This window comes from Pteronotus mesoamericanus, unplaced genomic scaffold, assembly GCF_021234165.1.
Source record: "Pteronotus mesoamericanus isolate MK-2021 breed Mesoamerican mustached bat unplaced genomic scaffold, CSHL_Meso_final contig_22, whole genome shotgun sequence".
Taxonomy (NCBI): Eukaryota; Metazoa; Chordata; class Mammalia; order Chiroptera; family Mormoopidae; genus Pteronotus; species Pteronotus mesoamericanus.
In genome coordinates, this window is record NW_026555090.1 from 2,070,354 (window position 1) to 2,097,948 (window position 27,595).

Genomic DNA, 27,595 nt, shown 5'->3' on the forward strand with positions numbered 1-27,595 from the left:
GGTGACAGGCTCCTCATTGACCAGGGCCTGCTCTTCACCGTGTCTGGGCTCCTAGCGCAGCGCACTGTCCTCAGGTGGGCTCTGTTGAACCGTTAGTGAATGAACAGGGAAGCGTCTCTGCTGCGGAAGCCCTCGCCTAGAGGGGGGCAAGGTGGCAAGGGAAGGGGGCCGGTGGAAGGCTTTGGAATGAGCAGGACTGGCCATGCCCCTAGAAGAGTGGACCGTGAGCCCAGGGGGAGGCTGGAGCTGGGCAGCGGGGCAGGGGAGGGGGGTGGGCAGGGGCGGGGACGGGCGTGAAGGGCCTGCTGCCGAGCCCCCGGCCTGCCTGCAGGCTGGTCATCGTGGTGCTCATCGGTGTCAGCGTGGCCTGGATCCCCGTCCTGCAGGGCTCCAACGGCGGGCAGCTCTTCATCTACATGCAGTCGGTGACCAGCTCCCTGGCCCCCCCAGTGACTGCGATCTTCATCCTGGGCATTTTCTGGCGGCGCGCCAACGAGCAGGTGGGGCGGGAGGGGAGCGGGGCGGAGCCGGAAGTGGGGGCCGAGCTCCTCCCCCGCACGGAGCGTGACTGGGGGGCCTCGGCCTTGCTCCCGGGGCCCAGCCACCCTGACTTCTCCTCCCCAGGGGGCCTTCTGGGGCCTGATGGCGGGGCTGGCGGTGGGCGCCACGAGGCTGGTCCTGGAGTTCCTCTACCCAGCCCCGCCCTGCGGTGCGGTGGATGCCCGGCCCGCCATCCTCCGCGGCATCCACTACCTGCACTTTGCTGTCGCCCTCTTCGCCCTCAGTGGAGCAGTGGTGGTGGCTGGGAGCCTGCTGACGCCGCCCCCGCAGGGAGCTCAAGTAAGCTTGCCCTGACCCCTGGCACCTGACCCTTAACAGGTTCTGACTCAGGTCCCATTCTGACTCCTGACCCTCTGAGTCAAGAGTTTCCTAGCTCTTGGCCTCTAGCTCTGTCTGGCCCTGGCCCTGGGGCCTTGTTTGAACTCAGCCGCCCTTTTCCATCCCTGACCCCTGATCCTGTCCGGGCCCATCCCCCAGCCCTGCCACAGCCCCATCCCTATGCGTTCCCTGCAGATCCAGAATCTTACCTGGTGGACTCTAGCTCGAGACCTGCCCCCGGGGGCCAAAGCAGGTATGTGGGGACCCCAGGCACCCCCCTTCACTCCCATCCCTGGGGCTGGGGCTTGGAAAAAACCCCTGGCACTGGGTGCGGCCCTGTGATCCTCGTCTGTCCCTCTCCCACCCCCTCCAGGTGACGCCCAAAAATATGCTTTCTGGGCCCGTGTCTGTGGCTTCAACGCCATCCTTCTCATGTGTGTCAACATCTTCTTCTATGCCTACTTCGCCTGACCTTGCTCCTGGGTGGGAAGGTGGGAGCCCTCAGAGCCTTGGGGCCCCTCCCTAATGGGGACACCAAGGCCACAGAGGGCGACCCCCTCATGGCTGCGTGGCAGTGGGTCAGTGCCAGGGACTGGCCCTGCCAGCAAAGCAGAGCCCTGAAAAATCAGGAAGGAAATGGGAGAAACGAACGCGACACATCAAAAATGGCAGTCACAATGAGAAAGAAAATTAGATTTCTGATGGACACCCTCGCACCGTATGGCTGTTTTTATTCGGAGTACATGGTCCAGGTCAGGAGCAGCACCACCCACCAGAGCTCAGGGCACCGAGGGCCTCAGGCCACCCCTGGGTGAAGGGAGCCCTCAGCTCAGGCTCACCGGCCCTCCTGGGGCCCCCCATCCCATCTGCTCCCAGCCACCACAGGGGCCTCCTCTCCCTCCCCCCCTCACTGCCCCTGCGTCACCAGCTGGTCATTCAAAGTGGTTTCGGAGCTCCCCTCACTCTGCCTGCTCCCAAAGGTGCCGAGGCTCCAGGCTGCGTTGCTTAGCAACCCCCTGCTGGGAGCACAGTGCATGCGGACACCCTGTCTTTTCTCGAGCTGGGGCCTCGCCCAGACAGCCCCCCCGTTGTGGGGGTGGCTGGCCTTCAGAGGCCAGCTCAGGCCCCTATTCCCACCTGGCTTGCAGTCCCTACGCTGCCCGAGTGTGGGCCAAACCTGGGCCTGAACCGAGTCTCTCCGGTGGCTGTGTCCAGGGCCTGCCCCTCAGCACTTGTCCATTTCAAGAGGAGCAGCTGCCTCCATTTCTGTCACCACTGTGGCCTCGCCCTCCGGGCCTGTGCCCCTCCCCCAGGCGTCTGTAGTGGGTGGGGGTGCTGGGTGTCCAGCCGGAGACGAGTGGTGGGGCTGCGGAAAAGTTGGCCTCCGCTTGGGAGTCTGTCCCGTGAGCATAGGCCAATAGGTGTTTGATGCCCTTGCCTGTCCCTTATATCTAGGCCACCTTCCCAATAGCCAGAACACTTCAAGGGCCCTTTTGAGGGAGGGGCAGGACTGGTCAGCAACCCTTGGGTGGAGCCCCTAATGTGCTGAGCCCAGGAGCCCTCAACTCTCTCTGAGGATGGGGCCACTGATGGCTGGAGTGGGCGGGGCCTCTGCTCGCTCACCCTGTGATGTCACAAAGCTGGTGACCAATGGAAACTCCAGGAGCTCCCCCTGCCTGGGGGGGGCACTGAACACCAAGTTGGTGATGGGCACCTGGGGCAGTCACAGGTCATGTGGAGCAGTGGGGGCTGGGCTGGGCAGGGAGAGGCCCAGGCTCCTGTCCAAGGCCCATGGCTGAGCCCCAAGGGACCTGGTGGGGGTGTGCGCGGTCTCTGTTGGGCTTCAGTGTCCCGTGGACAGACGGTCTGCCAACCCTGCCCCTGGCCCCACTCTGGTCAGAGGTGCACAGGCTGGACGTAGCTCCGCGGGAAGAAGCCTACATGCCCGCAGAAGCGGCCTCGCCACCAGTGGGGGTCCAGGTGCTCCAGGACCTCGATGATGTCACCGCGGCGGAAGCTGAGCTGCGAGGAGTCCTGCGCCGAGAAGTCAAACTGCGCCTGGGCAAAGCAGGCCTGGGTGGACTGCAGAGGGAAGGGCTGTCAGTGGGGCCCTCAGGGGCCCTGGCGGGAGACTCGCCTCAGCCCAGGACGGGCGACGTGTCCAAGGCCAGACTGAGGCTGTCCTCGCCTGCGCCTCCGAGGCTGGGAAGTGGCCCCCGCCCACGGGCCTCCCGCTGCCACCCCACTTCATCTACAGGGAACAACATGACTGTCCTGCTGGCTCAGCTGGGCCCTGAGTACTGGGTCCAGGGAGGGGCTGTGGTCAAGTCCCTCAGCGTCCCCACCTGCGAACGGCATCTGGACGAGAGCTCTGCAGGCACGCCAGCCTGACGCCATCACAATTGCGCCCAGCACCCAGGTGCTGCCCGCCCCACCGGGATCTCTGCTCTGAGCCTTCGGAATCCTACCTAGGACAGCTGATAGCATCAGTGGACGGGCTGTAATTACGGGCTCTCTGCCCAGGAAAGAGGAGGCGGCATGGGTCCCAAGAGACTGAGCCAGCTCTGGAGTCTCCCCACAGAGTGGGTGATCCCAGGCCGGGCCAGAGTGAGGTGGTGGGTGTCGGGGAGCCCTCAGGCGGCCCTCAGCTCCCTGCTGGCTCCCTCACACTCTTCATGGTCAGAGCTGCCTGGGCAGCAAGGGGAAAGGGAGCTCACAGCCGGCCTGGTCCCCAGGGACAGGCCAAGGAGGCCGAGCCCCCTGCTGGGCCGATGGTAGACTAGTGGGGGTCTCCCGAGGCACTGCGTGACTGTCCTGGAATATCAGACCCCAGGGCTCATCCTATTGGACAGAGAGGGAACCGAGGCCCCGCTGAGGGATGAGCTGGCCCCAAGGTCACACGTGGTGAGGCGGCAGGGGCCTGGGAGCAGGGCAGGATGGGGGGCCCCACAGTGTCCGTCAGCCCCTCCGTGGGCCGTGGCCACGGCCAGGCCCCCGACACCCTCTGCAGAGCCAGGCTTGGCTGCAGTGGTGGGGACCTGACCTCCGGCCCCAGGCCTTGCCGACACCCCCTCTCCCGAGGAAAATAGCAGGTCGGGGCTAATAAGCCCATTAGATGGTGTCGTCACCCTAATGGGCGCTGGTCCTGGGGCCCTCGATGAAAGAGCTGGCTGGCAAATTGCTGTTATTGTGAGGACGAGGGGCGGCCACCCCTACCCTGAGTCTGGCCAGAGCCTCGCCCTCACTGCCCCGCACCCTATCCAACCTGGTACCTTGGGAGCAGAAGGCGGGACTGAGCCTGCCCGGCTGGCAGTCTTGAATGGATCACAGCACTCTCCAGGCCTCAGTTTCCCCTCCTATACCACGGGGGCAGTAGTGCACAAAATCTAGTTCAGTACATGTCTCTCAATAGGCTTGGTAGGTGTTGGTACCTTCATTCAACATTTATTGAGCACCTACTGTGTGCCATGCACTACTGTGAACAAGCCAGACACGGTTTGCCCCATGGAATTTCCAGTCTGCTCCGTCCTCTCCCCCTCCTCTCCCCCTACCCTCGCCTGTTTCACAGCCGCGCCACCAGGACAGAGCTGTTCAATCTGGGCTGGACGCTCCTCCCCCTGCCTGGGCTGCTGCGGGGAAGGGAGGCTGGCCCGGCCCTGGCCCCGGCCCCGCCTGGCGTCCTTGCCCTGTGGTGGTGACCCGACTCACGCTGGACCCGCCCACCACCCGTCCCTGCCCACCTACCTTGAGTTGGGGCTCCTCGTCCCGCAGGAAGACCTGCCGCTTCTTGGCGATGGTGGTGGTGTGGTAGAAGTCGACCAGCTCATTGAGGGAATTGAACTTCTCCTCCCACAGGAAGTACTTCCCAGAGGCCTCGCGCAGCACCTTGAAGTGCTGCACCTGGTCCCCGTAGCTGGGGGAGAGGGCCCACGGTCACCTCGGACGCCTCCGGCAGCCAGGGCACCCCCAGCCCGGCCCGGCCCTGCGTCTTCCCTGCTCACCGCTGTCTGCGGCCAGGCCTTTCCCTTTCCTGGCGAGACCTGGAGTTGGGAGGAGGTGCCGGGAGGGGGGACAGTCCCAGGCCCCTGACCTGGCTCTGCGTGAGACCTGGTGAGTACCCCCGGCAGTGGGGTACAGAGGTAAGGGTGTGGACCCTGGACCAGGCCTCTTTCTTGCTGTGTGACTTTAGGCAAATCACTCAACTTCTCTGAACCTCAGTGTCCTCATATTCACACCTCCCTCTGGGAAAGTGTTCAGAAGATGCTGACGATGGTCTATGGGCACCATTAACTGGGTTTCTCTGAGAGAGGCGGCCAGACAGCATTCCCTCTCTAACTTCCCTCTCAGCCCTCACATTCTTCTCCCTCCCTCTCCCCGCCCAGCCCTTGCAGGCCCTTGAGGAGTGAATCCCGAGGCCACCCTGACTCAGCAAGAGAGGAGCTTAGGTGTGTTGGGGGCTTCCTGTCCTTCCCACCCACAACCACCTCAAGAACCTTCCCGGGTTCCCTATTACCCTTGGGATAAAATCTTAACAGCCCAGACTCAAGATCTGGCTCTGATTCCATGGCCAGCCTCATTTCTTTAATATGTCGTCTGATGCAATCCGCGAGTCCCTTTCTCATCTCCCAGCCTTTGCCCAGCCTTCCGACCCACGGCTGCTAAGTCCTCTCACGTGCCCTCTTGCTCAGCTAGGAGAGAGCCTGCCTCTCCCAAGCTGGCCAGCGGGGTGGAGCCTGCCCCGGCTGGCCTGGGCCGAGGGCCCTGCCCGGTGCCTTCCCACACAGGCCGGTCGCACGCCAGGGCAGGCCGCGCGGCCCAGAGGCTGGAGGTGGTGCCGCACAGCCGTGGTGGTCCGCTCCCCGCTGCAGGGTGGCTGGGGAAGCGGGGCCCTGAGTGTGGCCATGACCTGCCCAGAGTCACTCAGCAACAAAGCCCACATCTGAGCTCCTACACGTCGAGCGAGCATCGCACTCAAGTTCTCCCCGACTGGTTATCATTGTATAACGATAGCCATTAATACTGATGCCAGTTGGGATGCCTATCACGTCCCAGATCTTGTCAGTCCAAGTCCAGTCCCACTCTTCCGCGTTGTTCCCTGGGCTGGGATCCCCCAGGGGGACCGCCCTGCCTTGTCCACTGTACCCAGCCAGAGCGAAGCCACCCTTCCCAGCGCTGCAGTCAGCTCGCCGGACTCACCCCAGCTCACTCCCCGGGCGGCGTCTGCAGTGTCTGCACCTGCCCCAAAGGGGGCAGGCACTGGTGCCCTCCCCACAGACAGGTGAGGGAGGCCTGGGGCTCTGGGCTGCGTAGGAGCCAACAGGGCTGCCAGGCGCCCATCTGGCCAGGCTGGTGGCCACAGAACAGACCCAGTCCCCACCAGGAAGCAGCCAGTTTAGGCACCTGCCCCCAAGAGAGCGTCCTGACGGGGTAGCTGCCGGGGCTGACAGCGGGGAGAGCCTGGGGCCTGTGGGCACGGCTGGGCGTGTGTACTAGGGACAGGGGAGGGCTACCGGGAGGGAACTGGCCCCTTGGCCTCCTGGGCCACAGGTTGTGTTCTTTTTATTTAGGGCTAAATGAGAACTCAACACCAGTCTGGAAACTTGATAGTAAAAAGAAAAAAACACCTGCTGGGCTCTACGTTTAAATTCTGTTAAACCACTTTGGATGCAGTGCCTTCACGAGCCGGGGTTGGCCTACAGCCTGGGTTCTAGGCAGGCCCGCAGCCCAGGCAACTCTGGGGCCCATGCAGAGCATGGTGCCTGGTGTCTGTCGCCCCGGCTGGCGGCCTGCTGCTCTCAGTCCCACCCCTGCCTGTGGCTGGCTTCCTCCACCTGTTGTCCTGGGCTGGTGTGCTGCTTTGGTCAAAGTTCAAAGGTTTAAGATATAGGGTTGTTTAAGGTAAATATCCCCTGGTTTAGGGGGCAGAAGGCAAAGAGGGATCCCTGACCCGGGCCAAGCCAAGGGGTCCAAACCTCACAGAACCCTTCTCTCCACCTTTAAACATACCTCCAGGCTTTGAGTATGTTAGTCCCTCTAAGTTCTTCTCAAGTCAAACTTGTGCTCACACCTCAAGGCCCAGGTGAAACAGCCCAGCCTCGGAGAGCTGCTCCCGCCAGAGTCAGGGGCTCCGCGGGCTCCTCAGCCCTTGTACAGCCTTCTTGTGACAAACCACGTGCAAAGGCCTGTGCACGACACACCTGGGCCCTGAAAGGGCAGGGAGGCAGGACTGGCTCGTGAGTGCTAGCCCCGGCGGGGCAGGCCAGACTCAGGACACGGGGCGTCACAGCTCCAGGCTCACGTGCTTGCTGGGGCGCTTTGTCCTTGAAACTTCCCTCTGCCAGCCAGAGCTGCGACTCCAGCCCTCCAGGGCCCAGGCCCAGGCAGGCCCTGCGCCCTCTCTGTGATGTGTGTGGCTCTCAGAGTGGCTTAGAGCAGGTCGGCTCCCACCACAGCAAGTGAGGCTCTGGGGCTGGGGAGGCAATGACCCCCACACCTGAGACGAGGCCACTTGTGTGCCATCAGGAAGCTTTGTTCCCAGGCGACTGAGCTGCTCGTGCTGTTGGCTGCGGGACACACCAGTTCGAGTCCCTGGGATGGGAAAGAGGGTGGGCACGCAGGCGGTGCCTCCTGTCCCGTCTGGCCGGCAGCTCCCAGGGGCCACGCGCTTCCCTGCAGGCAGCCTCTGAGCACAGCGACTTCCGGGGCCCTGTCCCTGCAGGTGGCGGTTTCCCCGCCCTTGGCCTGGTGGCTGAGTGAGAGCAGACAGAGCAGCAGCCAGGCCGGTGGGGGGCCAGGAAACAGCACCCAGTGACTCCACACCCGAGCCGCCCGGGCACGGGCGGAAGGCCCGGCTGGTGCTCGCCCCACGCAGCAGCCTGAGGAATGGGTGGCCCCTCTCCTCTGGGTAAGGGGGCAGGCAAGCGTGTGGTCTGTTGAAAAAAGATCTCAACCCCAAGTGACCAAAACTTTGAACACTTTGGTGTTTGAAGGTTATCCTCAGTTACCTGGAAAGTTATTCAAAACAAAGCATTCTCGAATCATATAGGAGGGTCAGGGAGTGAGAAGAGGAGATGAGATGTGGGAAAGGGGAAAGAAGTCCAGGAATTCTAGAAACTTCCATCCTGAGAATTCAAGAATTCTCATATCCGGGACACTTGCCTGTTCCCGCCGCCAGTCTATGCATCGTACTCAGTAAAAGGCAGGTCCCATCCCCTCTCCTGCCTGGTCCAAACTTCCTGCTCTACAGTGAGCAGGGCAGGCCCAGGGCAGCAAGGGCTGGCCATGGCTGGGGGCAACTGTGCTGGAGATGCTGCTGCTGCCCTGGCCCCTGCCCGTGCCAGCCCCTGGCCGGACCGGCGACCACCCCCGTCCGAAGCCAGGAAGGGCTGGGACCACCTGCCGTCCCCTGGGCTCAGCCCCAGGGGCGGCCTCTCTCCCAGCCAGTCTGTCTCCCAGGCTCCCTGGGCCCAACTGTGACTCTGACCGGGAACCTTTGTCCCTTCGTTGGGCCTGGGCTTGGCCTTGGTCATCCTTCGAGGCGCCTGAGAACCCTTAACCAGGGGGTGCCCTCTGGGGACGCTAGACCCTCACCCCAAGCCCAGGGGAGCGGTGAGGCAGCAGGGGAACTGGGCTGAGGACAGATGACACCTGAACTGGGAGGCGTGGCCTGAACGCAGACAGCGCTGCTGGGGGAGCCCTCCTGAGCTGGAGCAGGGGAGTGCAGCCCAGAGAGGGGCTGAGCCTGGGCGGGGCCAAAGGAGGGGGCCCCAGGACAGCGGCGGGCGGTGCCCAGGGCCGGCGTGTGCGGGCGCCCGCCCCCGGGTGTCTGGTGTGGGCAGGTGCGTCTCTCTCTGCCCCGCTGTGACTGGCTGTGTGCGCCCTCTGTGTGTGACCCCCACACCCGCCCACAGGGGTGCGGGGCCAGGCTTGGCCCTGGACTGTGGAGAAGCCCAAAGGACCAAGTTGGGCCTGGTGCTGGTCCTGCGCAGCAGGTTTTTCTGGCTTGGTGGCAGCAGCAACAAACGTGACAATGGCAGCCCAAAGAGGATCAAACAAGGCTGGGGAAGGTTGGGGGCCCCAGGACAGCCCTGGGCAGAGGCCTGGGTGCGAACTGCCCACGGCATGGCCCCCACCAGGCAGGCCCTTCCGCAGCCCCAGCTTTCTCATCTGTGGAGAGGGAGGGAGGGAGGGAGGCGCCTGTACTGCCGCCACCAGGAGATAGACTCGACTGACGGGGCGGGGGCAGGCCGGTGTAGGCAGATGCCTCCCGGGTCTTCGGGCTCAAGGAAGGTGGGTGGAAGGGCAGGCCATGCCTCTGGGGCACAGAGGGTCAGTGGGCGCCAGCCCTGCTGTTCCTTGCTGTGTGATCTTGAACAAGTGACTGCACCTCTCTGAGCTTTGGTTTGTTTTTGTTTTTTCCCCTGTAAACCCTGTCTCTGGCATTACCTCCTCCCTGTCTTTGCAGGCATGGAGTTGTGTCCCCGCCTTCTTTCCTGCTTCATTTTCCCAAGAGCCTTTACCATCTTCCAAGATTTTGTATAATTTACTAGACATTCACTGTCTGTCATGCCAGTAGAACACAAGGGCCTAAAGAACAGGGAGCTTTGTCCTGTTTGTGGCTGAATCCCAAGCACCTGGAACAGAGCCTGGTGCATAGCAGGTGCTCAGTGACCAGAGGGGGAGAGCAAACACCGGCATTGACCCCAGGTAATCTCTAGCTTGACAGGAAGCAAAGCACCTCACTGGGGGAACAAACCGTCCTTTACAACAGAGGACTGCACAGTGAATCGAAGTGATCGAATTGAATCACTTCCATTTTTTTTTCCCCCTCGGACTGAAGTGAGGGGCAAAAGGTGCACACAGTGCAGGCCTGGCCCCGGGCCCGCTCAGGGGCTCCTGGGGGGTGGGGAAGCCCTCCGGAAACTTGTACAGGCCTGCCAGCTGCGGCCCCGTGGCTCCGTGAGGCCATAAGCCCCCTTCTGACAGCTTTATGGGGCTTGGCGCGAGCTTACAGGAGATGCCAGGCACAGCGGGCAGCGGGGGAGTCCCCAGGGGCCAGCCAGCGAGGTGGAAGTGCATAGCCGTCACCCTTCTGGATGGCCCTCAGGTTCCTGTCTCCATGTTACAGAGGGGACATTACAGTCGAGAGGGGACGGGGGCCCAGGGGCTACACAGCAGGTGCAGAGCAAAGCCAGGACGAGCACCGGCTCCCTCCACCTGACGCCCCTGCCCAGGGCCAGGAGGCACGGAGGCCCTGGGAGGGTTCACACAGTGACGACTGCCCTCACTGGCACTCCCTCAGCACTTACTCCGTGCTAGGGGTCACACCCTACACAGGCGTCCGTTTCCCCGACAAGACACTAGCTCGGTGGTGACTTTCCCAGGGCTACATAGCCAGGAGGCATCGGAGCTGAGATGCTTGCTCAGGGGCCCACACTCCTGGCCACGCAGGTTCTCTGAGTCTCAGCTTGCTAGTCCGATCGCTGCCCAGTCGTCCCCCAAGGGCCACTGAGGGGCCCCCAGGAGAGACGGCGGGGCCCTGGCCCAGCTGGGCCGATAAAGCGGGGAGGGAACCACCCGGTGGCGCTGTGCACACACCGGCCAGCGGGGCCCAGAGGCTCCAGCCGGTTCCAGCCCTGGGGGTCTGGCCCTGGAGGAAGCCCTGGGGGAGGAGCCGAGAGGCACGTGCCAGGATGTCTCTGAGGGACGCTCCTGGACCCCATCCCCGGACCACGGGGCGCAGGCTCCCCTGCTCGAGGACGGCTCCCTAGGGCAGCCCATCTCCCTCCTGGGCAAACCCGCCCCCCACCGGCCGCCTCTGGGCCTTTGCACAGGCTCTCCCCGCTTTGTGCTCCAGACTCCTACCCAGGCTTCAGGGTCCAGTCCAGGTGTCACCTCCCTCACTGTGTCCCCAAGTGTTCCTTACTCATTCACTCATCACGAAACCCTGGGCCCGGCCGTGCCTGTGTCCCCACCACCGTCCTTGGGCAACTCCACTCCCTGTGCTGCCCCCCTTGCTTGATACACGATAAATAGGTGGAGAGATTTGGGTCTGAACCTGTGCGCCTGTGTGGGCTTGGCTGCATTTACAGAGAAGTGCCAGGAGGGGGCAGTGCAGGAAGCACTAAGGGGGAAGTTCAGGTGCCTGGGTTTGCCAGCAGAGAGAGAGTGAGTGGGGCGCTGGGGATGGCCACCACTGGCCCTCAGCTCTGGCTCCAGAGGCGGGTCCAGTGACGCCCCTGTGCCGCTGCTTTGCTGGGCGGCCTTGGGCTATGGAGCTGATTCCAGGAGCCATTCACAGCCTGCGTGGCCCAGCTCATAGGCACTATTCCGAGGAGAGGAGCTGGACAGCCAGCGCGAGGAGAGCGATGCTGTCCTGCTTTTGCAGGGAACCAGGTGGGGAGTGGCGGTTGGGCCTGCGCAGAGGGGAGGTGACAGGGGCTCTCCAGGTGCCCACAGCCCTCAGGGAGGGAAGAACACACAGCACCCCCTGCTGCCCCCCCGCCCCATCTATAGGGCTTCCATTTCCTCAAAGAGGGTCGGAGCCTTTCCTGCCCCTCAGGATAACTGGCCATTCCCGGGGGAAGGGGAGTAAGGAAAGCCGACGGCTGGTTGACACGGCGTGGAGGGGAGCACGCTAAGCATAGTGGTCCCCAACCTGGTGCCAGACGCGGGGGGTGGGGGGCAGTGGCCTCCCAGGGTCCCGGCGTGCTGGTCGGATACCCCCAGGAGCTCCTTATGGACACAGACAGCAGGCCCCGCAAAAGCCACAGAGCTCACGGCAGGGCCTGCGGGAGCCGGGAGGTGCCAGCCTGGGCCACCTTTCTGCGAAAAGGAGCCGCGCGTGCTGAGGACACCACGAGTGCCCCCCAGCCACGCCTGTCCTCCTCTGCTTCACTGGCCCCCGTGACGCCCGCACCCCCGCCCCAGCCCCAGAGGAATCCTGTTTTGTCTGTCCCTTGGGCACTCCTCGAGCCAGACAAACACTGGTGGCTGCCAGTGATGGTGTGGCCTCAAGCCGCTGGCATGAGCCACACCATCACTGGCAGCCACCGCCGCCACCAGAGGTCACGCTGCCGAGCTCCAGGACGCGCCACTCGCCCTTCCTCCCAGCGCAGCCTGGCCTCCCCGAGCCGGCGCCTCAGGACAGTTGGCGCTGGCACAGCAGCAGTGGCTCTCCGTGCGGCCCGGGCGCCCAGGGCCCTCAGCAGGCCTGATGGCCGCTACTGCCCGTGGTCCCCTCTTCGCAGGCGAACGCCTCCTCTCCAGCCCAGACGCGTTCTGTCCCCCAGCTCCTGCCACGGTCGCTGCTGCCACCACCTCTCCTTGGCTCCTCGCCCGCGCCCCGCACCCCTGCTGCTCCTCCCAGCAGCCAGGGCCTTGGCCGAAAAAGGGAAGCTGATCACATCTGCTGCCCAAAACCCTCCTGGGGCTCCCTGCTGGCTGAGATGGGCAAGGCCTCCTTGTCAGGATCTGTCCTGACAAGGGGCCCATGTCTTTGACTGCAGCCCCGCGCCCTGTCCCCGTGAGCCCTCTGCTCCGGCCAGGCCCCCGCCTGCGGGTTCTGAGCGTCCCGAGCACCTTCCCACCTCAAGGCCCCGCATCGGCTGCTCCCGTCTGCAAGCCCCTCCTCCTGGGCCCTCCTTCCTGGGGACCTGGACAGCCTCCACCTCCAGCTCCGACGAATGCCACTTCCTCAGACAGGCTGTCCCTGAAACCATTTCTTTTCTCTCCACTGTCTGGCATACACCCCTAAGGGCAGCCACGCTGGCCTTCTCATTGGCCTTTCCACAGTCCCCAGGGAGCCTGGCACGCAGCACGTCACTGCATGGACGTCCCAGGGATTCAGGCGCCTCATCCTGCTGGCCCAGCGACAGGGGCAGAGATCGCCACCACCAAGCGTGCCCCTCTGGGAGAGCGATTGCTTTAAGCTGGCTATTTTTAAGAAATAAAGGACTTGGGGAGCCTTTGACATTCCCTTGAACTGCTTAAAAGAACTTAGAGAACCTGGCCCAGGAAGTGGGCTACCGCCACAGACAGCTATGGTTTCACACGAACAGACATGACAGACAGAGCCCCGTAACCAAGCCTCTCTGTGCCCCGTGGTCGAAGCCGGCCCAGCAAACATCTGGTTCCTGAATGTCTGGGTTTCCATCCCTACATGGATGGCCTTCCTGGTCCCCGAAGTCCCAGCCGCAGCCTTCCTTCCTCCTCAAGTCGTGGGGCCTGGGGGCCTTCGCCGCCCAGTGCGTCCCCAGGCCCGTGTTCTTGCCGGCCGTGTGCACAGGTGATTAAATGTGCTGCTCGTCCCCCGCTGGTCTGTCTCGTGCCATTTTAACTATTTGATGAGCCAGAATGACTCAGGGGGTCAGAGGGGACTCTCCCCCTTCACACAGACGCTGGGACTGGGAAGGACAGAGCCCCCGGGGCCTGACCCCTTCACCTCCACTCCTGCGCCTGCTCCTAACTCCTGGCCTGGTTCCCCCATCGCCACATGGCCGCTGGGCCAGCCCGTGCTGCCCGGAGGCGGCCACCCCACGCTGAGGAGCTGCCCCGTCACCAGGGCGGACCCTGCCGCGGCCGTCCTGCCCCGGCCCAGGCGCTGCTCTGATCGCTGTCCACACGCTGACTCGCCCTCCGCGCCCCCTCGTAGCAGCCCCTGTGCCCTGTGAGGGCAGGCTCAGGGCCGTCAGGCAGCGAGCCCACGCTGCACACCAGGGGGCGGCAGAGCCGAGGCCGAGCCCTGCAGCCGGGCCCGGGGCCCATCCTCCCGCCTGGCCTGTGTCGCGGTGAAGTGGGACCCTGCCAGAGGTGCACTCTGAAAACCTGCCCCAGGACCTTTGTTCCTCCTGTCCCCAGTCCCTGGGTATAGCTAAACCGCTGGCATCCTCCTTCCTCTCTGATGATGAATCTTTTCTTTTTCTCTTTCAGTCTTTTTTTTTTTTTTAAATGATGCATCTTTGATAGCTCCTTACTGGTCCTAGAATAACGTTCAGACCCCCCAGCCTGGCACCTGAGGCCTGGCACTCAGCCCAAACCCGCTTTTCAGGCACACCCTTACTGCTCTGGGCCACTCCCTGGGGGCGTGTCCTCCCCTCACCCCCAGGTGGTCACCTGCTTCCAGGCATTTGCTGGGGCTCCTCCTCTCTGGGATGCAGTTCCCACGGCCTCAACCTGTGAGCCCGGTTGCAGGCTTGGAGGCTCAGCTCAGCGGCGGCCGCCCCGCCCCCGCCCCTGCCGTGGCCACCACTCACTTCACAGAGATGGAGAACTCCCCCGGGGAGCTCTCGCTCTCCCGGATCAGAAAGGCTCCCAGGAAGTTCCGCTTCATCAGAATCTCTTCGGCCAGCTGCCGGGAAATCCTGCCCGAGTACCACCTGCGGGGAGAGGGGACGGGTGAAGGCAGTGCAGTGGCAGGGCCGCCTTCTCTGCCCAGATGCTCAGCATCGGTGATCCTCACAACCGTCGTAACGCCGGAGCAGGATCGCCCATCTTACAGACCAGGGGCCTGAAGCACAGAGAGGCGAAGCGACGAGCCCGAGGCCACGCGCTGCGGCAGGCGGCAGGCGGCAGGCGGCAGGCGGGAGCGGGACCCAACCCCAGCATTTTGGCTCCAGGGCCCGATCCCTTCCCACCGTGCCAGGCAAAGCTGCACCTTTAGGAAAACAGAAATAGCAAACAAGCCTCAGGCAGCTCCCACCCAGACAACCCCAGCTGAGCATTTCTGTCTCAAATGATAGAGGCCTAAAAGTAGAGAAAAAAAACAAAACAAAAAACGATGACAAAAACAATAGCAGCTTTGATCTGCCTATGAAGGAGCTCACCCTGTACCCATTTCACAGAGGCACAGGCGGAGGCCACTGGGACTTTTTCTCACAGGCACAAGTCCCTTTTCCTGCTGACTGAACAGAACCGGGTACGCAGAGGGTAGCTGATGAACGCTGAGAGTCTTGCAAGGCCGCCACCACCCCAGAGCCTGGGAGCGGGGGGCTGGGGTCCTGCTCCTCTTTCAGCCCGGCCGCCCTGGCGGCGGGGCCCCCGGCAGCTCCTCGCCCCGACCACAGCCCTGCTTATTTGGGCCTTGCCCGCCCTTGAAGGACCCAGGGGTCTCTGACCAGCTCCTCAGCCCCAGGGTTTCAGCCGGGGGGCGGGTGGGGGGATCTAATGCCCAGAGCAGCCAACGTCTCATGGCAGGACCAGGACCAACGAAGGGCAGGCCTTGCTCCTCCATTCCCTTCCATGTTTCCCTTTCCTGTTTCCCTTCCTTCTTTCAGCAAATGTTTAATGAATCTTTTCCTTGGCCCCCAGGGGCAGGCGTGAGGTGGGACGTTTTCTGTTGTCTCAGGATGGGGACACGCCCTCGAGCTGAGAGCAGAGGACATCAGGGGCAGTGGCTGGCGGTGTCCTGCCCACCCCCACCCCGACGCGTGCCCCTTGTGGCCCCTGTCAAGGCAAACACTGGGGACCCTGCCTGAGGGCTGTTTTTGGTGACTAACATGCTTGGCCCTTGTGCTGGGCCCCTGGCACAGTCTCAGGTGATGACTGAAGGAGCCGCGGCGGATTAACAGCCCCCAGCCCGCGTACTCTGGGCAGCAGCGCAGCCTGGTCTCTGGCACTCCCTGCCGGCTCCTTCCCTGCCCCCTTCCCGCTCCCAGATAAAGCCCTGCCCCCCCTCCCCCGCAGGGCAGGCCTCAGGCTCTGCTTCAGGGGCCCACTCCCCCAGAGGCGAGGTTCCAGCCAAAGGCTGCCCCACTCCGGTGGGGGCCCGGGGCCCATCTCGCGGGGGTGGCCCCAGGAGGCGGTGGCGGCAGTGAAGGGGGTTGCTGAGTGTGGGGAACCAAGGCAGCCTCCGGGAGAGCTGGCCAGGGGACGTGGCTGCCGCGGAGGCCGGGTCCCGGGGCCTGGGAGGGGTCGCCTGTGCCCGGTGCGCGGGGCTCAGTGCAGGGCCTGCTGTGGGCGGTTCCCGAGGGCCTGCATGTCTCCAAAGAACCCACAAAACCCCACAGGAGGCATCAGCGTGTGGGTGGCTGTCACCCTGAAAGGCTGTTGCAACTGCACCCTCTAAGGGAGCCGCCCTGCCCCCACCAGGGGGAGACAGGGCCGTGGCCATGGGGGCCTCCCCTGGTGCCGGGGAGGCCAGCGTCCCTGCCGCCCACCCAGCCCAGTGCCCTCCTTCCAGCGCCACTGCACTGGAGGCCACCAGCCCAGTCCCCCCTTTCACTGATGCGGAAACCGAGGCTCAGAGAGGGTTGGGATCCCTGAAAGGTTGCCCAGCACGTCCCTGACCTCAGACTCTCCCCCAATACAGCTGCTCTTCAGGGATCCCCCACTGCCCTGCCCGGTGAGCACAGCCCAGGGCCCAGAGCACTGGCTGCAAATCCCCCTCCGCCTTCTGCCAGCCATGTGGCCCTGGACGGGCCACCCCACCCCCATCTCCTTGTCCCTCGTGGCCCGCAGCAGGAGGATGAGGGCGCTGTTGCATGCAGTGTTTCCACTGCAGCCAGCCTGAGGGGGTTCCCAGCCGCCTCCGCACCTCTGGTTGGGCCTGTCTGCTACCCCCGGGCAAACTTCTGCTCCAACATGCAGGCGGCAGAGCGTGCCCTCCCCCGGGCACTCCTCCTTGACCCCCACGGGCCAGCCCTGTGTCTGGGGTCCCTGCCTCCCTGCCTCCCCCAGGGCTCCCTGGGCAGGCGGGGGTGACAGTGGGTGCTCGCGGAAAGAGTGGGCCTGGCGGAGGCCCAAGGCTTTTTGAAAACTCAGCCCCCTTCCCACCCCCGCAGCCCTGCACCCCCACACCCTCCCCACACCCTCCCCACAGCCTGGGGCCTGATGGGTGGAGCCAGGTGCTGAGCTGGAATTTCCCCTCCGCTATTTTGGGGCCAGGGCAAGTACGCAGGTTAGCCAAGGACCAACGCGGGCATGGCCTTGGGTGGGGTCGGGACCCTGACCCCCATTCCCACTCTGTCCCGGACGCAAGCGGTCAGAGCTGACCCCAGGGGCCCAGGGGCATTGCGGACTGGCACCCTCCACGGCCCCTGCCGGCCCGGCCCACTCTCGCCTCCGCCCCAGCATCGCCCCGACAGGCCCGGCCCAGTGCCACGGTTTTGGCGGCCCTTCTCCCCTCTGCTCAGGGCTTCTCAGCCGCTGTGGGCCTCCCAGGCTCCTGGTCTTGGCCCGGTCACTGCTCTCTCCTGGTTCCCCCCACCCCGCCAGCTGGCCTTCCCCCAGGGACAGCTCCTGCCTGTCCTCCGCTGGCCTGCGGATGCCCGGCAGCTGGGCCGTGGCCTGTGGCCCTGGGCTGGGTTCTCACCCTCTCTTCCCGCCCTTGTGCTTTCCCTTTAGTGACAGAAAGACTGTGAGGCCAGGGGACAGGCCCTGCCCAACGTCGCAAAGCCCAGAGGGACACTGCAGAGCCTGGAAACAAGTGCTGTGGCCCAGGATGCCAGCCAGAGGCCGCAGCCTCCGTGGGGGCGGGGGGCAGGCTGAGGGCCTGGAGCCCAGGCAGAGCAGCTGCCCAGCACCTGAAGCGGGAGGCCGAGGCCGGCAGCTTCAAAAACAACTCGAAGACAGATAAAGAGGAAGCGCCCTCAGGCCCTGTCCTGGCCCTGACTTCCCTCCCTTTCCCCCACAGCTACACACACACCAGGGCTCCCCGTCTGCCCCGCAGCCTGCCCGGCCTGCTCAGTGCCTCCACAGCTGCCTGACTCCCTCCCCTGCTTAGAAGCCTCCACGGCTCCCACCACCCCCGGCCTGGTGTTTGAGGCCCTTCTGCCAGTCCCACGGCCATGGGCCCTCCCTCATCGCTTTCCCTGCCCAGCAACGTCTTCCTCTTGTTCTCCTTAGCTAACTCCTACACATTCTTCAAAACCCCGCTCACCGCCACCTCCTCCGAGAAGCCTTCCTCCGTGAGGTGCCTCAGTGCCGCCTGCCTTCCCAGGCTGTACTCCCTTTATGTCCTGTCTCTTCCACCCCAGCCTCTCACTTGTGTCCCCAGAAGGTCCTGGCCAGTGCCCTCAGGCCGTGGCTAGCGTGCGGTGAGTGACTGAGGGAGCGGCTGTATTTTGAGGCTGCCTCAGCCGTCATTTCAAGCAAACGAGGTGGGTTTTCTGTTGACTCTTGGCCCCTTAGACCCACCATTTTCGGGGCAGCAGCTTTGGATGCCACCCACCGACACCTGGCTGGTGGCTTCCCTGGGCCAGCAGGCCCCAGGCCCTGGGTACCTGGGCCGCACACGTCACTCTGCCCTGATCCCAGATTCTGCCTGACCAATGTCCAGCTCTCCCTCATGCCCTGAAGGCAGAGCCCACAGAGTCTGCTTCCCGCTCGCCCCTGCGCCCCTACGTTGCCACCCTGACTCCCCACCTTCACACAGGGCCGAACTGGCCTCTTAGAGAGCCCTGGACTCCCCCGGAGATGGGGGCCTCAGGCCTCCTTGCCCTGTGGAGGGGGGCCCGAGGAACAGGGAGAGCGGGACCTGCCCAAGGCCACAGAGCAGCTGGCGGCCCAGCCAGCTGCGAGCCCAGGGCCGTCCTGCCTGGCGCCTCCTGGATGTCCTCTGGTGTTCCAGGTCCTCGGTGCCGCGGCCGGGCTGGCCCTGACCCTGCTGCCACTTTAGATAGGCCCTCGCATCTCCCTGCCCTGTCCCCAGCCTGGAGGAGAGCCTGGGGCCCCGGGTGGACGGACAGGGGCTGGGAAGGAGGAGATTTCATGCCTAAGGGATACACCAGGCAGCAGCCAGCGGGGGCATTCTACTGCGCGGGGCGGGGGTGGGGGGGCCCTGGGGTCACAGGCTGGGGCGATGGCCACTCACGGGTGGGGCTTGACGCGGATGTAGTTCTTGGGGATGAACCCCTCGGCGCCCCGGAGCTCAGCCTTGTACCAGTTCTGGTCGTCTTCCATGTTCAGGATCTGCAGGCAGGAGAGACACAGGCACTCGGTCACCCAGGGGGACAGCTGTCACCTGCCGAGGGGTTTGCTGCTCAAGTGCCCCGAGGCTTCACCCACCCAGCTAGCCCCGGGGCCTGCTTGCAGAGCAGGGCTGGGGACCGGCGCGAGGTCACAGGCCATGCCTGGTTCCACAGCCCTTCCTGCTCATCCCCCAGCCCCACGATAACCTGTCCCCAGGGCCCACGGCTTCCCCATGGGGCTGGAGCCAGCTCTCGGGATCCCTCACAGACTGTGGGGGTCTTGGGGGCAAGCCTGGGGTGCCTCTCTTCCTGAGCTGTGCCCCCGAGCTCGGGGGTCCGCAGCATTGCACACCAGGCAGAGCCGGGCAGCTCAGGCTGGGGTCTCCAAGGAGCCCAGGGAGCCCAGGGAGCCCCAGTCTGAGCTCGGTGCCCAGCGGTGGTCACCTTGAGGCACTTGCATTTAAACAGCCCTTCCAGTCTGAATCCAGGGGCGACCATGCAGCAGGAGGTGGTGGCGCTCAGGCACCGGGGAGCAGGCGAGGGAGACCGTGGGCAGGGCCAAGGTTGAGCCGGGCCTGCTCGGGTCACAAGGCCCCTTGTCCATGGTGTGAGACACCTGTGGTCCCACAGGTGAGCCCAGAGGAACAGAAACAGCCCGGGTGGGGGTGGCGGTCGCCTCTGCAAGCCGTCCAGTGGCTGTGGGAGGGGGCAGGCAGGCCTGCAGTGCGGGTACAGCACAAAACTGGGGCTCCCCCCACCTCCCCTGGGCAGGTTGCCCATGCAGCGCCTCGGCTCTCGCACAGGCCTCTGAGGCCACGATCATCGAAGGCTGCAAACCCAGAGGGGAGTGGGCCAGGCCAGCAGCGAGCCTGAACCCTGGGCGCCGGTGGCTCGGGCTGAGCCTGCCGAAGGGCCCCGACCTCCCACTGTGTCTCTGGACCCTTTGTCTCTACTGGGAGTCCTGCAGCAGGTCCTGGCTCCGTGCTGGGGCGATGCTGGCCGAGAGAAAATATTGGAGGCAGAACAGCACCCCACGGAGGGTGCACTGCGAGAGCCGAGGCGGGGGCAGGCCGGGGACAGGCTGACACGTGGGCGGCTGCTCAGGCAGCTTGGTTGTGCCAAGAGGCACTGGGGTCGCTTCCTCGGGCCCATGCTGAGCCCGACCAGCGCAGGCAGGCACCCCCATCTGTCCGCCAGGCCCCGCTGAGTCCCTTCCTTCCTGCCCTTACAGCCAGGGCAGGGTCAGCAGCCGCAGGGACAGACGGAAGCAGGTGGCTGACTCAGGAAAACCTTTGCTCAAAACAAAACAAAACAAAAAAAAACCCCAACAAAACAATTCTCCCAATTTATTAGAAAACTAAAGCCTGTGGGCCTCCCTCCAAAGCCACAGATTCAGGAAAGGAGCCCTGGAGCCCAGGGCTCTAGACCGCTCTCTCTGGCCTGGCTCTCGAGAGCCTCGGCCTGTTGCGTCACCTGTGGAACGGGCACACATGGGGCCGGCGCTGCACGGGGCAGTGTCCTGTGACTGCGGAGTCCTGTGTGGGTGTGCGTGTGTAATATATCCGGTCTAATCCCTGTTTTGTCGTATGTTGTTCTGTTTTCCCATTGTCTTCACTCCGAGGACCCAGAAATGTCCTCGTTGTTTCTATCAGCTGAATTCTTACCGTTAAGGTGGCTCGCAAGCCCAGGGCCCTCTGAGCTGTGGGCACTTCCACAAAACAGGGAGAGCTGCTCCTCCCTGGGGAAACCCCGGCCTCCGCCCCCGCCCGCCCTCCGCCCAGGGCACTGTGCTCCCGCACTGTGCCCTGGGCAACACAAGTGCTCCGCTGCTGTTCACTGAGCACCTACTGTGCGCCCGGAGCCGTGCTCAGCTCTGGCAATATAGCAGGGAACATGGGGCTTCCATCCTTAGGGGCGCAGGTAACAGCAAAAAAGGAAGAAAACAAGGCCGCAAGGTAACAGTGTTGTGGCGGGCGGTCTGAAAAACCCATGACAGGATAGCGCCAGCAGAGGAGGTCTGGTTGGGGGAGGGAGGTTTGCAACAGGGGTCAGATGGGTTGGTCAAGAAACACCTCTCTGAGGAGGGATGCAGAGGCTGGTTCACAGACACAGACGAGAGACGAGAGACGGTGCCAGGGCCACTCCTCCAGGCCACGAGGGGGAGGGGACAACCAGAGCGAGAGAAGGCCCTGCGGTGGCAGCAAGCGCTGTCGGGAAGGAGGCAAGGGCGGCAGGAGCCAGGCAGGAGGGGCAGCCAGAGGAGGTGGCGGGGAGGCGGGCAGGACAGGCAGGGCGGGAGTGTGTATGTCTTGTTCTCCCGGGGATGCAGTTCAGATTTTGTTTTTAAAGCCAAGAAGAGTCTCTGGGGGCCATCGGGGGAGGCCAAGCTCTGAGTGATGGCTGCTGGGTGGGGACGAGGCTGGGGCAGGGAGGAGCCTCTCGCCAGCCCGGCCGAGGGTGGCCGCTGGGAGCCGTGGCCCAAGGGGAGCTGAGAGGCTGGCAGAGGGGCTGATGGGCCCCGCGAGAGGGTGTGTGTACAATGAAGAGGCAGCAGCGGAGAGGACTCCGCGCCCTGCGCCTGAGGCGGGCAGCCCGTGGTGACCGGGAGCGGCCGCGGGAGGCCCTGCTCGGGGTGGCCTGTGCCGGGTCTGAGGGCCCATTAGCCTTCCCCATGGAGACGCCAAGGCGGCGTGGGCTCCCCGAGTCTGGGCCTTGGGGACCAGGTTGTCCATGGAGAGATGAAGCCATCACCCGCATCCCTCCTCCAGCCTGGAGCTGCAAGGTCCTGGGCCCCGAAATGCCTGGCAATCAGCAAGCGGGTCTTTGTTTTGGGGAGGTGATGTCTGGGGACATTTGCCCTGAGTGGGTCAACGTGCCACCGAGTTTTCCTCCGAGACCAGGGCTCAGGTTTGTTCACTGAGGCTCCTGGAGGCTGGGAGGCCCGGTGTCACCGCCATGCCAGGGCCTGGCCCACGGCAGCACCCAGGGAAGGGACAGGACGTGAGGTCAGGCCATACCCCTGCGGTGCCTGAACAGAGCTGGCCCTCGGACCCACGCACAGGAGCCCCGGCCCAGGAGCGGAGGAGGGGCCACAGGCACAGCTTTGTAGTTACGGAAAGCGGGCCCCAGACTATGTGGGTGGGCGAGGCACCTTGGGAACAAAATTTAAGGGAGCCCCAAAAAACTCAGGAATCAAGATCATATTTTAAGACAGTATGTTAAAAAATAAACATTAATGCATAAACTCTGAATATGGTCATTAGCTAATAATTATGGCTCAATACAGACGCTTAATGTGGCAAATGTACCAGCCACTCATGGAAGAGGCCCCCACGGCAGGAGCTGAGTGTAGGAGACGGGTGTCCCTCAGCGCTATCTTCTTGATTCTTCTGTAAATCTAAAACTGTTCTAAAAAGCAAAGTCTACTGAAAAATGAATACAAGAGAGGTCCATCCAAGTCTGCCCTAAAGGCGGGATGTGGCCTCGCACCTGCCGAGCCCTGGAGCGGGACCCTGGCACCCGACGGCCACCCTCCAGGGCCGACAGCTCTCAGGTTGTCGGGAGGTTTCTTTCCCGGCTTTTTTCCACGCGCAACCCAGCGTACAAGGGTCAGTTTTCCCTCCACAAAATCAGTATCTATTTTTTGTCTGTCCAGTGTTGACTCATTCTGTCTAATACCTTCACATTCTGCTTTGCACTCTCCCCAAATTGCATTTTTAGGGCTGTGTCATATTTTGTGCCATCGCCGAACAGGTAGTCAAGGTTGCTGCTACGCAGCCAGTCGTCACCAACATCCCCCATTCCCCGCACGCTTCATTTTCCTCTGCGTACTGTTTCCAGCTGACAAACTCTACATTTTCCTTGTTTATCTGGCTTGTGGCCCAAGTGACTGTGTGTTTTCTCCCCACTGAGCCTTTGCGACCAGGATGCGGACGCACTGCCTGCCTCCTGAGTCCTTCCTGGGAGGACACACACATCTCGGGTTATGTCTCTGCCCCTCCGCCTCCTTTCTAAGACACCCCTGGCGAAGCCCCGCAGTGGGCGCAGCTCCCGTTCACAGTGAGATCCAGACCCTGCGCAGTCCTGCCTCCTGCTCCCCCCCACCCCCGCCTCATCCTCCCCTCCTCCCCTCACTCACGCTCTTCAGCCACAGACCTTCCTCTCAACGCTCACGCCTGTGCGCAGCTCCCGCCCCTGGGCCTTGCACCAGCTGTCCCAGCCCAGAGCTCTGCTGTCTGCGGGGCCACCCTGCGCATCCCTCAGGGGTGCTATCTTTTGAGAGGCTACCCACTGGTCACTGTGTGTCCCATCCCCCTGTGTTGTTTCTTCAACCTGCTTAGTGCCCCCTGACGCCGTGTACCCCCTGGAACGTCGGCTCCAGGAGGGCAAGGGTTCTGCCTCGTTGTTGCTGTGCCGTCGGCTCGCAGACCAGTGCCTGTGCACAGTGGGAGCTCAGTGCTCCACAGGGGACAGTCTGGTGGCTACCAGAGGCCGGGGCGGGGGGCGGGCGAAGCGGGCCAGAGGGTACAAGTCCCAGTTGTAAGAACACTTCTGGAGATGGCATGGCCACGACAGGTGATCGTTCTGCATTGTCTGTCTGAAAGCTGCTGAGAGAGTCGGTCCCAAAAGTCGCCATCAAGAGAAAAAGTGTAACTGTGAGGTGACAGATGTTAACTAAACTAATTGTGGAGATCATTTCACAGACATATGTCAAAGCATTGAGACATACTCCTTAAGCACGTGTGATCTTATATGTCGATTGTTTCTCAACAAAACCAGAAAAAATGTCTCCACAAGTGCTTGTTGAATAAACGAGGGGAAAGACAGCCCCTCTCACTGCCTTCATTCCTCCATCAGTTTTGAGCTTGAAAGCCCCCCGCCCCCGCCACCGGTCTCCACCCTCATGAGGAGCCAGTCCCACTGGGCGGGCGCCCCGGCTTCTGCTAACAGCTCAGTTCTCCTTTCCTTCCCCTGCCGCCCTCCTCCCGCCTTCCTTCACGTTTCACTTGTCTTCTTGAAAGCCTGCTATGTGCTGGCACTCTTTTATGTCCTGCGGTTCTAGCAGGATCCCCGGGCCCAGTAGCTCAGTTGGTTGGAGCATCGTCCCAATACACCAAGGTTGCGGGTTCGATCTCCAGTCACGGCACATACAAGAAGCAACCAATGAATGTATCAATAAGTGGAAAAACAAATCTATGTCTCTCTCTCTCTAATCAGTGAAAAAAAGCGAACACTCCCGGAACTGGCTAACACTTCAGCAAAGGTTAGCGGGAAACGACAAAGACTAATCTTGGGGTGGGAAAGGTGGGTGGGGCCAGGAGCCTGGAAGGGCCGTGGGGGCGTTACAGTCTTTACAGTTGCCGTGGGGAGCCCCACGGGCCCCCTCCCACCGCTGGCTGATCACTCTGAGCCCCAGTTGGAGCCTGTCGCTCACCCTCCCCCCATTCCCGTCTCCTCACTGTTCCACTCCCTCCCAAGCCTCGGGTCTGGGTTTAGAGACGCCAAACTCTCTCAAGTGGCCAGACTCGGTGGCCAAGTCCTCTGAACCAGGCTCGGCTGTCACAGACGGTGCCTGGCCCTTCCTGGTGCCAGGCATGCCCTCATCTCCATCTGGCCCCAGGCCCACGGGGCTCCATGGCACTGGCCCAGGGCCGCCCAGGTACCGGCATCCTGGCAGAGAGAAGCAGGGTGGCCCCTCAAGGGCACATGTTTTTTTTCGGGGAAATGTCAACCTCCCCAACCCCCAGCCCAGTCCTTTCAGCCTCACTGGAGACAGAACAGTTTCCAGACTCAAAGGACAAAAAGGTCAAAGGACCCCATACTAAACAAGTCACGTCACCTCCCTGTGCCCCGGGTTAGTCACCTATGAAAATGGGGATGCCAGTCCTCGTCATTTCAGTAGCTTCAGCGGGACGCGGGTACCTTGCTGAGCTTGGGATTGGATACAGCAGGGTGCCAGCGAAGGGGAGTTCCTGTCCTTTCCTGTGCTTGACGCTTTGGGCCACATGCAGGTCCCAGGGCCCAGAGTGGAAGTGAGACAGGACAGCAAGAATCCAGGAAAATTCCTTGGCCAGTGGACTAGGGAAACTGAGACAGAGCTGAATACAGTGGCCGAGCCATGTACAGCCAGCTGTGACGGTCACCTTCCTGGAGATGACATCCAGGCCTCAGCTGTGTTTCAGCTCCAGGTCCAGAAAAGCAGCAAAACCGGGTGGGTGACACCAGGCCAACTGCAGTGACGGAAGACCCCCTGCCCCGTCGCTGGCCCATCAGTGGAGACCAGGACCCTGAGATCTCGGTCCCACCTGGGGAACTGACGATTGTTCCACTGAGACCCTCCCCCGAGCCCTCCCCGAAGGTTCCCGCCTGCAGGAGAGAGCTAAGCCCTGACAGTGTGGCTCAGCGGGCTGGGGGTTGTCCTGCAAAGTGAACACTCACTGGTTCAGTTCCCAGTCAGGACACACGCCTGGGTGGCAGGTTCGGCGCCTGGTTGGGATGCATACAACAGGCACTGAGGTTTCTCTCTCTCTTTTTCTCCCTCCCTGCCCCTCTCTCTAAAAATAAAATCTTAAAAGGTCTCCCAAACTTTAAGGCAGTGGGCAGCGGGCAGCCCGACCCAGGCTGACCCCCTGACCCTGTCCCCAAGGCCCCCTCTGCTCTGGCCTCTCAGTGAGCTCGGGCAGCCCCCCGGGCGCGCCTGTTGCTTCTCTGTGCTGAGCCCTCCCTGGTGGCAGCCCCCCGCTGTCATAAACGTACCCCCACAGTCACCTGGACTGGTATTGTGACATCTTTCCCACACACAGTCAAGAGCCCACGCGCTGCGGTGGGCCCTCGGCAGGCCCGCCCCGGGCCGGTCCCCTTTGCGGGAAGAGCGGGACCTCTCGTCAGAGGCCCACTGCTCCCGTGGGGACTCAGGCCCAGGAAGCGGGGCTTTCTCAGCCAGCGGCAGCTCCGGTGCCCGAGCCTTGGCTGGGCCACTCCTGCTCCCGGCCCCAGAGCAAGCTTGCAGGCCAAGACATTTCCGGGGAGAGAGACCCCCCCGCCAGGCCCTTCTGCCCGGCGGCCCGTGGCGGGCTGCAGCGCTCATACGAAGGCCTGGACAGGCAGACAGAAGCGGTGGAAGGACGGACTCTCCCCTTTTCTCCATTCTACTGGGAAGTTCATTCCTGACCTTTAAATCACAGCTATTTTTACCCCAAAATGTTAATGTTGGCACTTTTTACTTTACTGAGAACTTCCTCTTTCCTCCTTGTCTCCCTCCCTCTACTCTTCTCTCTCTGTCTCTGTCTCTCTCTCTAACTTCAGCAACTGTCTTCTCAAATTCATCCCTGGAAAACTGGGCGTTGAGTGTTGAACCACCTCCTGCCAGGCGCTGTGCTCGTGTCTCCTCGAATCCTCACACAGACCCCCTTAAAGGAGGGACCATGAAAGACCTCCCCATTTCCTAGAGGGGAAACTGAGGCTCGGAGGGACGAGGAGGCTTGTCCTGAGTCACACAGCTGATGACTGCAGAAGCTGGCCTGTCCTCCCCTAGACACCGGGCTTTCGGGGGAGCTGTCCTGGGGCCCTGGTTCTTAACCTCCCCATCCCACGGCGGGCTCACTCAGTCCACTCTGGCTGTCCTACCTTGAGTGTGTCCCCCTTGTTGAAGGCCAGCTCGTCGCTCTCCGTGGCCTGGAAGCTGTACAGGGCCACCGACTCCATGCCGCGGCCCGGAGTCCCAGCCGCTGGGCTCAGGGAGGACTGGCGGCTTCCTGCTTCCTCTGCAGTCGAGGACTGTCTTCCTCTGTTTTGAGAACGCGTTTGTTCTTTTGAAGCTGAGACTGAAACTGCCCCTGTTGGGAGAAACAGGAAGCAGAGGCCTGTCACAGAGCGGGGAGGGTGTGGGGGCCCACTCTCACCTCAGACCCTCAAGGCAGGTGTGGCTCTTGGGGAGTCTCCGGCAGCCCTGGGGAGGGTCCCTCTCCTTGTACCCATGTCACAGATGGTGAAACTGAGGTCTCCAAGGAGAGTGGGCAAGCCGTCCTGGCGCTCCAGCATGGCGCCTCCCCCGCCACCTCCGCCACTTCGCCACTGATCTGTCGGCCCCATTTCCTAAGCCCCAGGGCCTCTGCGACCGCCCCGCGCTCACTGCCTCAACCCCAGCTCCTTTCCTGGCGTGCGAGGCCCTGCCAAGCCGTTGCCCCGCTCACCTGTGGACTCACACTTCGTTTCTTTTTTTTATGTTATGCTATCACACTCAATCTTTAATAATAAAATCCCATGAAACATTATCTGTCATATTACATGCCACGATTGGCTTTCTGGAAGCAACTTTGTTTTCTGTGTACAAACCCGTGTCAATGAAATTTTTAAAAAATTATACTAGGCAAAAACTTTATTAATCTTTGTTTCAAACTATATTCCCAGGCTTCTTCAGTTTAAGTAGCTGCAAAGAATGATTTGTGTATGAGCAAAAACTGAAAAGAGCTGCCATAGGCAAGGGGCTAGGGCTTAAAAATATCAGAGAGGTAGATTTTATCAGATCCATGAACGAAATTTGAAAAGGTAGCCGTAATGTAAAATAGCAGCTCCCAGTAACTTCAAGTTTGTCTTCTCCAGAGGTCGACGCCATCCACTTTGCTTCATTCTTGGAAAACTCTTCACGATTCTCCCCGAGGGCAGGAACTTCATTGTCCTCATCCTCTCCTGGGGCCCGCAGCGCTTTCCAACCACAGGCCGCTGGGCAGAGCGTGGCCAGCCCCCTTGCCCCCGCCAGGTGGTTGCCCGAGTGGGAAGTGTCGCAGCCAGAGGTGCCTGAGCCTTAGGGC

The 27,595-nt window shown here is 62.6% G+C and overlaps 2 protein-coding genes across 4 annotated transcripts in view; one reads left to right on the forward strand and one right to left on the reverse strand.

Annotated features, from left to right (window-relative positions):
• Window positions 1-1,350, forward strand: part of SLC5A10 (solute carrier family 5 member 10) — a 69,653-nt gene extending 68,303 nt beyond the window's left edge. For all 3 annotated transcript variants that reach the window (XM_054571061.1, XM_054571062.1, XM_054571063.1), the window contains 4 exons: window positions 332-500; window positions 625-840; window positions 1,075-1,132; window positions 1,253-1,350. In XM_054571061.1, the coding sequence (XP_054427036.1) occupies window positions 332-500; window positions 625-840; window positions 1,075-1,132; window positions 1,253-1,350 (541 nt within the window). The remainder of the gene's footprint in view (window positions 1-331; window positions 501-624; window positions 841-1,074; window positions 1,133-1,252) is intronic.
• Window positions 1,351-2,775: 1,425 nt separating this feature from the next.
• GRAP (GRB2 related adaptor protein) lies at window positions 2,776-26,563 on the reverse strand. Its single transcript, XM_054571064.1, has 5 exons — window positions 26,412-26,563; window positions 18,689-18,786; window positions 14,133-14,255; window positions 4,624-4,792; window positions 2,776-2,961 (listed from the first exon to the last, which is right to left on the reverse strand). Exons 1-5 carry the CDS (start codon window positions 26,487-26,489, stop codon window positions 2,776-2,778), a joined length of 654 nt encoding a protein of 217 aa, XP_054427039.1. The 5' UTR covers window positions 26,490-26,563.
• Window positions 26,564-27,595: the final 1,032 nt, after the last annotated feature.